At 36.8% G+C, this 14,469-nt stretch overlaps 1 protein-coding gene across 4 annotated transcripts in view; it reads right to left on the reverse strand.

Moving 5' to 3' along the window:
- The window catches only part of ZFAT (zinc finger and AT-hook domain containing), a 133,858-nt gene that overhangs the window by 14,738 nt on the left and 104,651 nt on the right, over positions 1 to 14,469 (reverse strand). For all 4 annotated transcript variants that reach the window (XM_051609739.1, XM_051609738.1, XM_051609736.1 and 1 more), the window contains exons 11-15: positions 13,547 to 13,635; positions 10,861 to 10,999; positions 4,190 to 4,308; positions 2,248 to 2,374; positions 193 to 323 (exon numbers count right to left, since the gene is read on the reverse strand). In XM_051609739.1, coding sequence (XP_051465699.1) covers positions 193 to 323; positions 2,248 to 2,374; positions 4,190 to 4,308; positions 10,861 to 10,999; positions 13,547 to 13,635 — 605 coding nt within the window. The remainder of the gene's footprint in view (positions 1 to 192; positions 324 to 2,247; positions 2,375 to 4,189; positions 4,309 to 10,860; positions 11,000 to 13,546; positions 13,636 to 14,469) is intronic.

Consider the following 14,469-nt stretch of genomic DNA (forward strand, 5'->3'; position numbering starts at 1 on the left):
TGTATAAATATGTATCTGTGTGGGCATATAAACTCACATACACACAACTTGTAGTAAAAAATAAGTTTAGGAAAAATTTTATTAATGCCTTGCACGGTCATTCAAACTATAGCCCTTGCAAAATGATACTCATTTCACAATATATATACGAAAAATCATTATAGTGTTCTTTGAGAAGAAAAGAGCTCTTACCTGTTTCAGCACTGTCACAGTGCCAGGGGCCATGGTAACTACAGAAGCAACTGCAGTGGCATCGTGGGTTTCTGAACCCAGCTCAATTATTTGCTGCAGGATGTTGACAGCTGTTGGATCAAGCCTTTCACCTTATCAGAAAGACAGAAACCGTAAGATGATCACAGCAAAACAGCTCCGAGGAGATGCAAATCTAAGTGACACAGACACACTTCCCCCTCCTGCCTTCACCCTGATGCATAGTGCTGTGTATACATTTCAAATAACTCAATAATACCACACTTTGATAACAGATCCATGGCAGGACAGTATTCACAAAACAAATTTGCCTGAGGGGTGCTCAGCTCAGCAAGCGAAGCCACAGTGATCATTTTAAACCTCTTTGAAAGAGACCTAAAAGAATACATTGAATAAACAAACAACAGACACAACTCAGAGCAGCAAGTGTAAATTAGGAAGCTGCAAGATTTTACAAATCCAAATGTGTATTTGCCAGACATTCACCTTAATCAGACTCTGAACTCTACACCTATAGCCACAACAGCTATTTGGTGTATTACAAACCTGTGTTTACCATCTGCCTGGCCATCCGCAATACCCTTCAACCTAGAAGTACTGTTATCACTAACGTGCTGAAGGGAAAACTTCATTGATTGAGAGAGCTCATGCTTATCATTTTACAGGCATGCATCAGAACATGTTAGCCCCTTTTTTTTAAACATCCTCTTATTGTGTGTAGCCTTGCCAAAAAGAAAGGCAAGATTCATACACTTGAAAATGCTTTTTGTTATGCAGGAATATGAACTCCCCTCCTCTGGCCCACCACTCCCACACGTCCAGTGTCAGCATGAGAGAGATGTCAGAAAGGGAAAGAAACTCTCAGAGTCCTGCTAAAGCTGCCTTAGATTTGCTGTCATCTCTATTGGAACTAGGAAAGAGAAAGTAAATAGAATAAAGCTCATCTCTTAATTCCAAACCCTTTCAAACTGATGTTGACACTGTGGTGGGGATCTAGATCAGATAATCTAATTTCAAGCAGCAAGCAGTTATATTTTATGATCTACGTAAGAAACAAGTTTCTCTAAATACTGAAAAAGGTTTGCTTTCTTTAGGTTTTGGTTTTTTTATATATATAACTGGCTTTAGAAAAGATACTTGTTTTTCATACCTAGAGGGAATATGCTCAAAGAGTATAAAAAGCTGGATGCACTAAAAAGTAAATAATTCTACTCTGAAAACTACAGCCTCATGCTTAAAATCAAAACTGTTACGTACAGCATATCTCACAATCATATTGTTTCAATTTAAATAAATAAAACCTTAAGAAGAATTCTCAAGAGGTTTTTACTTGTTTAGAATTTGCACTCACTAAAATAAATAATATACAGAAATTTTCAGTAATATAATTTAATTGCAATATGACTGGAAATCCCATTAAAAATCGGAGTTTTTGAAATGCATCTATATTATGAAATGTAAAGAAGACAATGGTAAACCATTGTAGAATGTTATCTTCTGATAACAAAGGCATCTATTTATTATATATAAAACCAAAATATCTAAACACCTTCTCTAGTCTCTGATGAAGTAACACACTCAGAAACCTGAATTTTTTTTCTTTTCTTCCAGTTTTTGTTATTTCCCACTTAGTAGTCATTATCTAATCTCACCCTCGTTCTTCCTCAACCTGATGCAGAACAGCTTAATTTTTTTGTGCATAATTAGAATTAAGGTTGCTAGTACAGTCTTGGGAATATGGCAAACGAGTTATCCCACTGTGTCACTTTTGCAGTCTGGCTGACTTAACACAGACAGGAAACTCCACACATCTAATAATAGAGGGCAAAACAGACTGTCATAAGTATTAGTGACTTCAGGATATAGAAATTCATAAAGAATGGTCATTTCTTATTTTTTATCCTCAAAGAAAACTATAAACCTACAGCAGTAAGTTATGAATATCAATTTTCACCATCTCTAATAGCCGCAGAGGAGATTCTGTATTTATTAAAAAAAGATTTATTTTGTGTTCCAACCTAAAAAAAAGTCACTTACCGTTCTCAGAAGTATATCTAAGGTTCTGTAACGCAGCTACAGCAGCTTGAGTGCCTTGAACATCTTCTTCAGCCTCTGTGATGTGGAGATACTGAGTGGATGCTTCTTCAGAAACTTCAGCAGTTAACTTGAAAACAAAACCCAGGAAATGCATGAATAATCTCACTCTCATTCTAGCAATTTAGAGAATAATGAAATATCTGAGTTTAAAAGAATGAGATCTGGACAAGAAATACTGAAAGAAGAGTTATACAAATACTGGGTGAAACATAATTTAAGAGGAAAGGCAGTAGGGATACCATCCCATAGTTTTCTTCTAGATTCTAATTCAAAAGTTGTTGTAATAATTCTAAATTATTTTTACTTCATTTTTTGTTGCAGTTATTTTAGAACTAACAATGGACTTCTACTGTATCAGGGTCTAGTAAAGACCTTCTGGGCTGTGTTGGTTTATAATGCATGTCCTTGGAGAGCTAGTAAAATGCTTCTGAAGTTTGGAAATCACTTCTTGTTTTAGAAAAAATTACCCTTTCCATAACTATATTTTTTCAAGACAAGCTGTCCATATGAATTCCTGCTCTGATGGGACTTCTTCATTTACAGTCATTCTGGCAGCAGAGACATGCTTGCATCCTGGACATCCTCTTATTTTTCAGGTTTGGGATCTACTGGGAGTGTACAGAGAATGGTTTGTGAAATGTATGTGGGTATAAGACTTTGAAGGACTACATTCTAAAATGCTTGTCCTCTTCTTTAAATAACTGTCCACATGGAACTATTTTTCAGGGACTTAGGATTTTATCTGTGGATACTCAAAAACTGTTAACCAAGAACTGCAGGACGGCTCATCCAAATCAGGCATGAGATTTATAATAGGGTTTAGATTGCCTGAAATTCAGCAGAACAGGTCATAAACTGTGGAGGTCAGCCAAATGCAGTTGACTTCTGGCTTTTTCCGCTCACTAGACATCAACAGTAGCCTACTCAGGCAGTAGAAAAGACTCAGCTTGCCAACTGTAATGTTTTAAATAAAAGTGTCTAGGTAGTGCTGTGGTTTCCCCTGGCTTCTGCATCTACTATCAGCTCTGCTCTGGAAGAGCAACAGTTTTCACTTTAGCACAAACAATTGGTGTGCATATGACAGGAGAGACAAGCTTGAAAGGGTAGCTTCCCTACCCCACACCAAACCAAGAAATCTTAGGTTGTTGTTGTGTCGTTTTTTTCTAATTCTGCCTTCTTAGATCTAACTTAAATTTTTTAAGGTCTGATCTTAGTGATACTGTGATTTCCTATATACGTTGGTTTGAAGCTGGAAACAAGAAATTATACATTTGCTCTTCATAACAGTCCCATTTCTTTAGCTGCTCAATTTACACATTCAGTTTTCTAGATTAAAAAAGCTCCACCTTTTCTGGACCAAGATAAGTTATTTTCTTTAATTCAATGTAAATTTTAAGCTTTTCACATCTTGCAGTTAGCATCAGTGAATATTTGGCAAGCAATAAAATGCAGTACATTTTTTGATTTTACATTTTTTTGCTAAAAATTCCATCCTCCCCCTCCCTGGATGTGTTCAAGGCCAGGTTGGATGGGGCTTTGAGCTACCTGGTCTAGTGGGAGATGTCCCTGCCCACACAGGGGGCTTGGATGATCTCTAAGGTCCCTTCCAACCCAAACCATTCTATGGCTCTATGAATAGAGCCCTAACAATGCAGAAATAGGCACTTAAAAGGTTGTTAAATGTACCAGGTATTAAAGATATTAAAGTAGTCATTTTAAGTCATAGCAATGTATGCATTCAAAATTTATATAAGATCACATGACCTCCTGATCTTATATAAAGTCAAGGGCAAACTTTTGAATACTTCTTATTCTTATCCTTACTTTTCTTCCAAGGATGTTTTAAAATATTAGGGCCAAAGCCATGGCAACTTTGCTTTACCTCCCACTTGGTTTCCCCATCATGCTCCACTAGCTTCATTCCATGCTTGTTTTTAAGATGTCTGTTGAACTCCCATTTCGTACCATACACAAAGCTGCAAACAGGACACTTAATACCACCTGTAAGGAAACACAAATAAATTCCTTGAGTTATTTTCACATACATTCTTACTCAAGGCAGTAAGGGCCCATTTAATTTGACCCCATCTCAATCAAGCCACACAACTGTAATTTAAAATGGTTTCTTTCAGCCATACTTTCAACATAAAAAAAAAGGGGGTGGGGAACTAAATTAGTTGACCTGCCACAATGGATAAAGGCAATGGAAGGAGTCTGAAATAACTTATATATCTGGGCAGCTATAGCAATCCTCCTTTCCTGCCTGCATGCCTCCCTTTGGTGGATGTGAAGTAGCAGGAATGCTGTTCCCATCTTTCCCTTCCTCTACACTTCTCTCCACAGGGAGCCCCTACCACAGACCAACTAGAAAGAAAGAGCAGGAGCAGACAACTGTGTTTGTCTCAGATATAGCATCATTCTGGAATTAGGTCCATGTAAGACGTACTGGTTTCATCTCTGAGGAGACAGATGATAAGGGAGATAGCCAGACTGTAACAGAGGGAACATAAGCTGCAAAGTAAATAAAATAACTCCTTATCTACTGGGTGAGAACTTGTGCTTGCTTTGCTAAGAAAAGCCATTCTAGAAGTGGCATGTATATTAGAGAGGGGAAAGTTTTTTCAAGGAATGACAACACACTAAGTTTGACCAACCCCATCCCATTTTTTCCACTGCTGCAAGAAATACTGCAAACCTAGGGGATGCTTCAGGCTGTGCAGAATCATCGCCACAGTCATGATATTCTGGTTGAAAAATCAAGTTGAGCAGCACCAGTGGAGACTAGTAAGACCTTCCAACTGAAAAGTTTTTCAAGTCTAAGGGGGTCCGTGCGTTATGATCTGCTTTAGGCCCACCAAAACCAAAGCCTTGCACACGTCTGCAATAATTCTGAACTAATTCTGAAATTTGATTTCAAATCAGAGTTTTTCATAAACAAGTTTTAATGCTTACTCCATTACATAAAATTGCAGCTTCAAATGTATATTGTACATCCAAAACCCCACAAGATAGGTCTCCAACAAGCTTCAGCTTGAAATATCAGTTCCCTTTTGTCTTGCAAAGCCCTGCTGTGCTGCTCATCAGGACACAATGCAAACTCTTAATGCACTGTGCTCTTTCAGTAAATGATGGAATTTTTTTAAGTACTTACAAACAACACTGACATCTTAATATTTAACATACACAGTAGTGGCATATTTTAATGTTATTTTTAAAAAAAGACATTCTCTTGTATAGCTGTTCTAGATTTCTCAAGTTTCAAATGAGCCTTATTAAGGTTTTTGGCACCTTATCAAAGCAAACCAGGAAGAGTTAACATTGGAATGTCATCTTCAGCCAACTAGCTTTGCTTTTCAGAGTGTCTACAGCTTATGTTAACATATGAAAATGTAAACCTAAGTGTTCTGTCAGCAAAATAATGCATAGCCTGAATTTAGCACAAGCTTGACTGAGTATGCAATACTGCAGGTAAAAAACTAAGCATGACAAAATCATAAGCATCCCATTTTCTACACTAGATTTAACAGCTTTTACTTTTTTTCTTATGAAAGTAATTTAGTCAAATGTCAGATCTCGGTTGCTTGTAATTATGCAAATAAGTAGTTCTCTTTTTTCCCCTCTGTTGACTAAAGCAGAATAGAATCTGCAAGTGATAAATTGTTGCATTAGGTGACCAGAACTCTCTCTAACAAATTCAATGGTTAGGGAAGGGCATTATGCCACTTCAGGAACTATGCCACCAGATGGCTGCCTCCACATTATCATGGCAAATTATGCCTCTTGCCTTTCTTGTTTAAATGCTTCAAATACACTTTCATAAGCTGCTTATAAGTCAAGTTCTCATTGCACATAGTCTTTAAGGAACAAGGTGATTAAAAAAAAGCATTCAGCTTTACAGTAATGGAAATCTACCATATGGTATTCTGCCAGGTGAACAAAAAAAAGGCATTTTATTTTGATAAAACAAAACATAACTACACTCAGTCACTAGGGTCTTTCACTGACACTTATTATCCCTCTACAATTTCCTCTTTTTTCTCTCAATGTATTTTAAGTCTTCATCATTTAGCAGATGCTCAATACTCTGTTTCTGTACAAAACTGAAACAATTTCCCTATCAAGGGGCCAGATAAATTAAAGCTTCAACTTCTGTCATTATGACTTTAATTAAAGAACAAATAATGGAAGCCTAGAATTGAATAGGTAATACATAAATCCACATCAGTAATGTGATAAGAAAGCTCAAGAAAATTAATTTCTAGATTATTTGTAAAGTAATGGATAATATACAGAGAAAGTCAACAAATTAGACACCTTATCTACTTTCAATACCAGAACTGATTTTTTTTCAACAAACTAAGGCACACAAATATTATACAGCATTTTTCCATCTTGACATTGACATGTGCTCTCCAAACAATTGTTTTATTGGCCTAAAATACCATAGGACAGGTATTATGTTAAAAGAAAGCATGTGATGATAGTGGTATAATAAAACCTAGAGGCCACAACATATGTTCTGCACAAATACAAACAGAAAATGTGTCTCTCAGAGAGTGCAGAAATATGTAAACAAAATGGGTGGATGGCAGGGAATATCAGTGAAGAAACAAATATGCAAACAACAGAAATTTTCTTCTATTACCTAAAAATACAAAAAAAAAAAAAAGTCTGATTATAGGCTACTATTTAAACAAACAAGCATTTCTCTTAATTTCTAATATAAGCCCATAAAATAAATTCTGCTGTCTATCCTAGATGATCTTTCGAGGTCCCTTCCAACCCCTAAGATTCTATGATTCTATGATCCTTGACAATGTAGTCACTTAAATGGGCACGTTCCCATTTCTATTCTATGAATCATTCATTTATTTATAAAGTAATTCTAGGAATCCTGAGTAGAGTTCAGCAGTCTACATTCATATCAATATTTCCAATTAAGATAATTTGTAATGTCTGCAATGCAGTTAAAAAAAAGCTGAGAGCAGAGAGGATGAGCAAGTGTGAGGGCTCAGGGAGAACTTTTAACAAGCAGAATACATGATTAATAGATAGACAGCTTTTATTACACATTAATCTTTGTTAGTTTCCCTTCTCCCTGTTTTTCCAAACCTTTTGACTTGCTCATTCTCCTGCCTTTTCCTTCTTGTCTATAGTTCTTTAATTTGAAAGGACTTAATATGAGGTCTGAAGGACTCAAAGTCCTCAGCAGCTCCTCACAGGCTGCCCTTTCACCAGCCTTGTTCCCTCCTCTGGACGCATTCAAATACCTCAGCAACCTCTTAAATTGTGGGGCCCAGAACTGCACACAGTGGTCCAGGTGAGGCCACCCCAATGCTGAATGCAGTGGGATAATCCCCTCTTCTGACCAGCTGGTGATGCTGTGTTTGATGCACCCCAGGATGGGTTTTCCCTCCTGGCTGCCAGGACACTCTGCTGGCTCCTGTTGAGCCTCCTGCCAATCAGCACCCTCAGGTCCTTTCTGCAGGGCTGCTCTCCAGCCTCTGCTCTCCCAGTCTGTATTTCTGGCCAGCATTACTCCATCCTAGATGCAAAATGCAGCATTTTGACTAGTCAAATTTCATCCCATTAATCATTGCTCAATGTTCCAAAGCATGTCCACCATGGAAAAAATACTAAAGGTTGTTCTTGCTCAGGTTGGAATGTGCTCTGAGCAACCTGATCTAGTAGCAGATGTCACTGCTCATTGCAAGGGAGTTGGACTGGATGACCTTTAAAAGTTCCATCCGACCATTCCCAGGTTCTATGATCTCATTCCAAAGCCTTCATTGTAAAACTGTTCCTGCATTCTCAACAACTTTACAGATTTTTTGCTTCGGTGGAAAAGAAATCATTTCACAAGAGCATTTGTCTGGCTCCCAAAGGGGAAGGAAAGCCTAACTCGCATATGATTAATTTTATTTGTTCAAAACATTATAAATATGAGATGTAATTTCATCTTAACATAATTCAATTTCAGGTACCTATTCTTAAGATTAGCTATGAACAAATAATTCCTTACAGTGCTCAGATATTTGGCAAGTTAAACAAAGCTCCCCACAGTGCACAGTTCTTCCTTAACCAGCTTGACTACACAATAGGGGCTTTGAACACTGACAAAGTCAATAATACCTCTTAAAAACAACTGCAGCTTCCCTGACAACTCCCACTGCCTGTGAAAATAATCATAAAATTCTACTATACATCCCTACCCTGATATTTCTAGACAAAGATCTACTTATACAATTAGTTCTGTTTCTTTGACAAAAAGGAAACAGAGAATGTAATATAAAAATAACACAAGCTGAAACTCCTTAATGTAGTTATTAATTTCTCCACTATAGTGCAAGCTTAAGGGAGAGTCTTTGACTGGCTTTATCTGTGTCATTATATCAGTAGTATTTTAACACAGATTAACACCTTCAATAGAAAAATGTTTTGTGTTAGATGAACAGTTTGGAAACACTATTTAGAAAGAATGTCATCTTAGAAGAATTCTATTTAATTCATTATCTAATACAACAGTGTTATTTTGGTCTCTATTCTTCCTCAACAAAACCAGTAATTTTGAAGATCCCAAAATATACTGTAAAAAGGTTTGTGGATTCTGTTAAAAAAAACAGGGAAAAACACTTTCTAAAATTTTCAGAAACAAAGAAACTCAAATTACTAAGCATTAAAATATACTCAACACAATGTAATATTTACTTTGTCTTTCTCCTTACCCACTTTTGACAACACCAGGCACTAGAACTGAAGGAGCTTTATACCCCAAAATGATCCTGACTGCATAGTCAATCGTTTGCTTTAATTCAACTGCCACATGTGCAATAGCAAAAAAAACTTATGGAAGTCAGAAAACTTGCCCACATATCCTTTGCTAGCACCCAGACACTTCAAGGAAAGAATTAAGATACCTGTATCAAGCAGAAAGAAAACAACTAGTGATATTAACCAGCTTTTCAGAAGGCTGCAGGACTTCAAGTGCGATGAAATTTATAAACAAGACCAACAACAGTTACGAATATAAACTTTTATGCTACTTTATAAATGAGGTAAAAACTATTACAGTCTGATTTTCTCCTCCCCTTGACATTCCACTACTTCTTATGCTTAATCGTGAATTTTTGATCCTCCCCAAAATGCTTATTTCCTTTACTTAGTTTATCTGTGGCAGCAGTTTCTCTAATTGACCAGTTCTATGTATCTAGTTAGTTTTATTTGTCTTTATGTTTGTGTGGTATGACTATAGTTTTACAGACAGCAGTAACAAGCCATTGCTCCAGGCAGAGTGAGATATTTAAGACTCTTAACACAGAGGTGTAATGTAGGGAACCACAGGCTCTGTATGACAGCCTTGAGAAGTAGAGACCTAGGATGCAGCACAGACACGGGTTGGCAAAAACTGTGGCACAACCTTGGCACTGAAGAACCAACAGCTCAGAAATGATCAGTTAAAAATATGCACACCTGGACCTGGAGAAAACTGGTTTTAGGCACAACAAAAGAGTATTTAACGTACATAAAGAATGCTATAAAAAGTAAATTTTCATTATTGGTCTGTAGCTGTATAAATAAATAAAGTGTAAACATGTAAGCAAACATGTAACCATGGACCCAACCTTCTGGCGAGATGATCATAGAATCGTATAATCATTTAGGTTGGAAAAAGACCTTAAGATCATCAAGTCCAACTATCAGCCTAACACTGCCAAGTCCACCACTAAACCATGTCCTAAAGGCCATATCTACATGTCTTTTGAATACCTCCAGGGATGGTGACTCAACCACTGTCCTGGGCAGCCTGTTCCAGTGCTTGACAACAGTTTAGGTGAAGAAATTTTCCCTAGTGCAACTCGAGGCCATTTCCTCTCATTCTCCCACTTCCTAGCTGGGAGAAGAGACCAACCCCCACCTTGCTACAGACTCCTTTCAGGTAGTTTAGAGAGCAATAAAGTCTCCCCTCAGCCTTCTTTTCTCCAAGCAAAACCTCAAACATTCCTCATAAGACTTGTGCTCCAGACCCTTCAACAGATTTGTTGCATTACATTCTATTAAATTCTAAGTGTAACAATTTGTAACCTGTTTTATCTGTACTCCTTCTCCCCCCATTTCTCTAGTGGGGGAATAATTTGCTGCCATTTAGTCTTCAGTCTCTTTCCTTATGTTTGTTCAACTTTAACTTTAGTTCAACCTTGCAAAACTGTCATTGAAATTTATCAGTATAAGGATAGAAATTTATCATTCACTTTAACACATAGTGATACTTTACTTACAAAGGGAAACAAGCAAGTGAAAATGATAAATGTATGCAACAATGAACAACACAGGCAAGGTCAGTCAAAACTTTGATTCACCCACCCTTAGAAAGGAAGAAAGGATGAATGAAGGGTAAAGGGTAAAAGGTGGCCATTTCAGAATCACTACAAACTAGTAATGTTTTATCACATAACACCCAAAAGAACTGTGCATATAGCAGAAAAGTTTACCTTTACGCCCAGTTTGCTTCAATAAAAGAAACCAAACAACTAGTCTTATATGGTGGGGATGTACCTTGTTGGATAAGGGTTTCTGCTGCAGGCTCCCCAGAACCTACATTGACATACTCTTCATTAGGATGCTTTCTGTTGTAATGCCTCTTGAGGGAACCAGAGATGTTGCAGGAGTAGTGACAATGTGCACAACGGAAAGGCTAGGAGTAAAAAGGAAAATGTTAGAATGTGTTTCCTGACCTCTTTAGGATACAGGTCTGAATTGCAATGTTTTGAAGCCAAGAAACCACGTTCCTTTCTCGTTCAGGCATATTTCAAGGAGACCTTCAAAAATTCATAGAATCATAGAATGGTTTGAGTTGGAAGGGACCTTAAGGATCATCTAGTTCCAGTGGCACGGGAAGGGACACCTCCCACTAGATCAGGTTGCTATATGCACGTCACCAAGTATTCTCAATATTATAAGATTATTACCTATTTTTCATAATTCAGTAAACTGTGTGTTTTCATAATTGATGATCACAGGTCTGACCATGTGTTGACTTTCTATTATAGAGAAATTACTAAGCTGGCATGAGCTTTGCTCTGAAAGGTAGACTGAGAGAGCTAAAATAACTGAAAGTCCAATGTGATTGTACAGCCAACCTAATACAACAGATAACCTACCTGACAGGGTTGATCTCTTCCTTTTCCTTTCCTTCTCTCTCCAACATGCTCCCAGCTGCTCCCCTTTCACTGACACTTGCATTCATCTGACCATTTGGTGAGCCAAGTTTTAGGAACTAAATTAATCCATTTTTAAGAACATACATCTCCCTTCAACTGCAAGGGAGAGGCACTTCTAAAGAAAAAAGTTTAGGAAAACAAGTGTTTGTGCCTAGGAGTGAAGGAAACCAAGTGTTCTTGTAAACCTTCCAGACTAACATTTTGAGTGAGATATGTCCCACTTACAGGAAGTGTGGCACTAATGTTAGGGTACTGCAAGAGATTGCAGATGTTGACCAGAGTCCCTGGGGAAAAGTCAAGTACCTCAGAAGGCGATACAAAATGTTTCATGGACAGCAACCTAAACCTAGTCAGCAGAAAATGGTTGGTACAGAAATATTAATTAAGAAGTTGAATTTACAGCAGGAGAATGTCTGCAGTGAGGTTCCATCAACCAGAACACTTGCCTAAGCTTGCTGCTTGTGACCTTCCTTCAGGCTCCAAATAGCACAAAAAGTGATGTTCAGATTTCATTACCCTTACAACTCAGAGGGTACTGTAATCCTCAGCTACTCAGTTTTTCAGAGAGGGATGCTTCACATTTCTATTGCTGAAACTGTTTTTTTTTCAAGAAAATAATCCAGACAGGCTGCTGTGTTCTTGTACCACTGGCTAAATATTTTTGCATGTCCATTACATTATATCTGCTATCAGAGAGCAGGATTGCAAAGCCATGGGCTGGAAATAAGATGGATTCAATTCTGTGAGTTTGATCTACATGCAAACAGCTGTCCCAGAAGAAGGCAACACCTTACTAACAGTTTTTTAACTCCTTTTGACAAATACTCCTGACTAACCCATTTCTGTGTTAGCAGTTCTCTTGACAATGAATTGAAGAGTCACACTTCTACGCAGGCTGAGAGACGACTGAAGAGAGGTGCTGAGTCAACAGTTCTAAAGTTGCCCCTGAGCTCAGAACCAGCATTATGAGGACGTTAGCCAATTAAAAAAAGAAAATTATGTATTTTCATTTTAAGAAAAATCTTTTAAAAATATAAATCCACAGCAAAAATACACATAAAGAAAGAAAAAATATTTGTTCAGAATGTATCATAACTTTAGATGACTTGTTTCATTTTCTTATGCCTTATCTTCCAAAGTTTAAGCCATGAAAGGACTACTCTCCTTCCTGCTTTACAGAGGTACGTAGCATTGGCACTTACTAAGAATGGCTGGAGTTTTCTCTTTATAGAAGCAAAATGATTTGTTAGATAATGAAAGATGTTGCACATGAGAAGAGTCGGATGTTTTCAATAAGAATTATTCTCATTGTCAAGATAAGGCATTACACTAAATGAACATTTTCATACATACAAATACTGGGATTTTCTGGAAAAGATACCAGTATAATTTCTATTTCCTGAATATAACATTTTGCAATTAATTACATCAAGACCTGTCATACTGAGAATCAATGTGAAATTTAGGAATAAAACCAGACTACAGTTTACTAAAATAAACTGTATCTCTAATCTACACACTTCACAGAAATATTAACAACCTTCAAAACTCTTTCCAAGACTCATTTCAGATAAATGGGGTGTTTTAAAATTAATTCTCTTCAATTTTCTTCAAGTATATGAACTCATCTATAGTACATTAGACTGGCAAACTTTCAGAGAAAATTAAGGTGGGCAACCAACAGTGATGTACAAGCTTTGCTTTCCTGCTTCACTAGGACATTTTAAGGTACATAATCGATTATTTCTCTCAAGGACTGAAAGTCAAAAAACCCAATGTTTGTTTTATATTCCAACATACATATATTTTCAGCAAGTATACATACTAATTACAAATGGTTCATAAGCAAAATAACTATCTCAAAAGCCTGAATCTAAAGGCAAAATTCCCAAAATATTAAAATGTTAAGATGCCATAACTGTCACAAAGCAGAAAAAATGTGCCAGTTTTAAAACTGCTGTTTAAAGGTTCATGTATTTCTAAATGACTTATCAGTAGGTATGATTTACATGTTTTCTTACCTTGAAAGAGACATGTTGTTCCATATGACGTAGGAGTTGTGGTTTCTGAGCAGCTGTATAGTCACACACTGTACATTTAAACTGCTTTCCTGAAATGAGAATAGAAAATGGAATAATTTCTTTCTATTTAAGTACAGAAACCTACTGATTATGTTTCCTCTTAAAGATTATTTAAAAAATGCTAAGAATGAACAATGCTACAAGTCTGGCACTTGCTCTGCAAAATTTTGGTTAAATAGAGCTAAGAGCAGTAAGGGAGAAAAAAGGCTTGAGTGCCATCTTTACATTAGAAGCATTAGTCTAGATGCTTCTGGGATAATAATTTGGAAATAAGAAAAAGAACCATTAAAAGGCAGCCTAAATAAAAGAAGAAAATCAACTATTTACAATTGCAGGCATGATTAGTTTGCTGTTTGTAAAGCAGATTTGGAAATCCTTAAAACATAGGAGTTTGGTCATGTTTACATGCTGTTACCTACTTCTGTCCCAGGCACAGAATTGTTATGATACAAATACATTTAAGTTTTTTTTGTTTTTCTATTTTAAGTTCTCTTGATGTACTTCTGGTAGGGTATGACAGACATGACCTATGAATTTTACCACAAGATTTGGTTATGTCTTTAGCACTACTCTCCCAACAATCACCCAAACTATTATAAAAGAGCTTTCTACACTGGCTTAACTCTGTATACAGGGAGAAATAACATATCCTACAGGCAAAAGTAAAACTAGAATGGCAAATAATACAGAGGACTTGTATCTCACTTCTGCTTACACAATTTTAAAACAATGGCTGCAAATTGTTCCACTTATATCAGACTGAACGATGCCTGCTTGCCTTGCTCATCATGATATTTTGTCCTGTCAGACTGGCAGATACTAAACACTAGGGATAATCAGAAGGTTCTGTGATCTGTTCTTGG

Source organism: Apus apus, chromosome 2 (assembly GCF_020740795.1).
Source record: "Apus apus isolate bApuApu2 chromosome 2, bApuApu2.pri.cur, whole genome shotgun sequence".
Taxonomy (NCBI): domain Eukaryota; kingdom Metazoa; phylum Chordata; class Aves; order Apodiformes; family Apodidae; genus Apus; species Apus apus.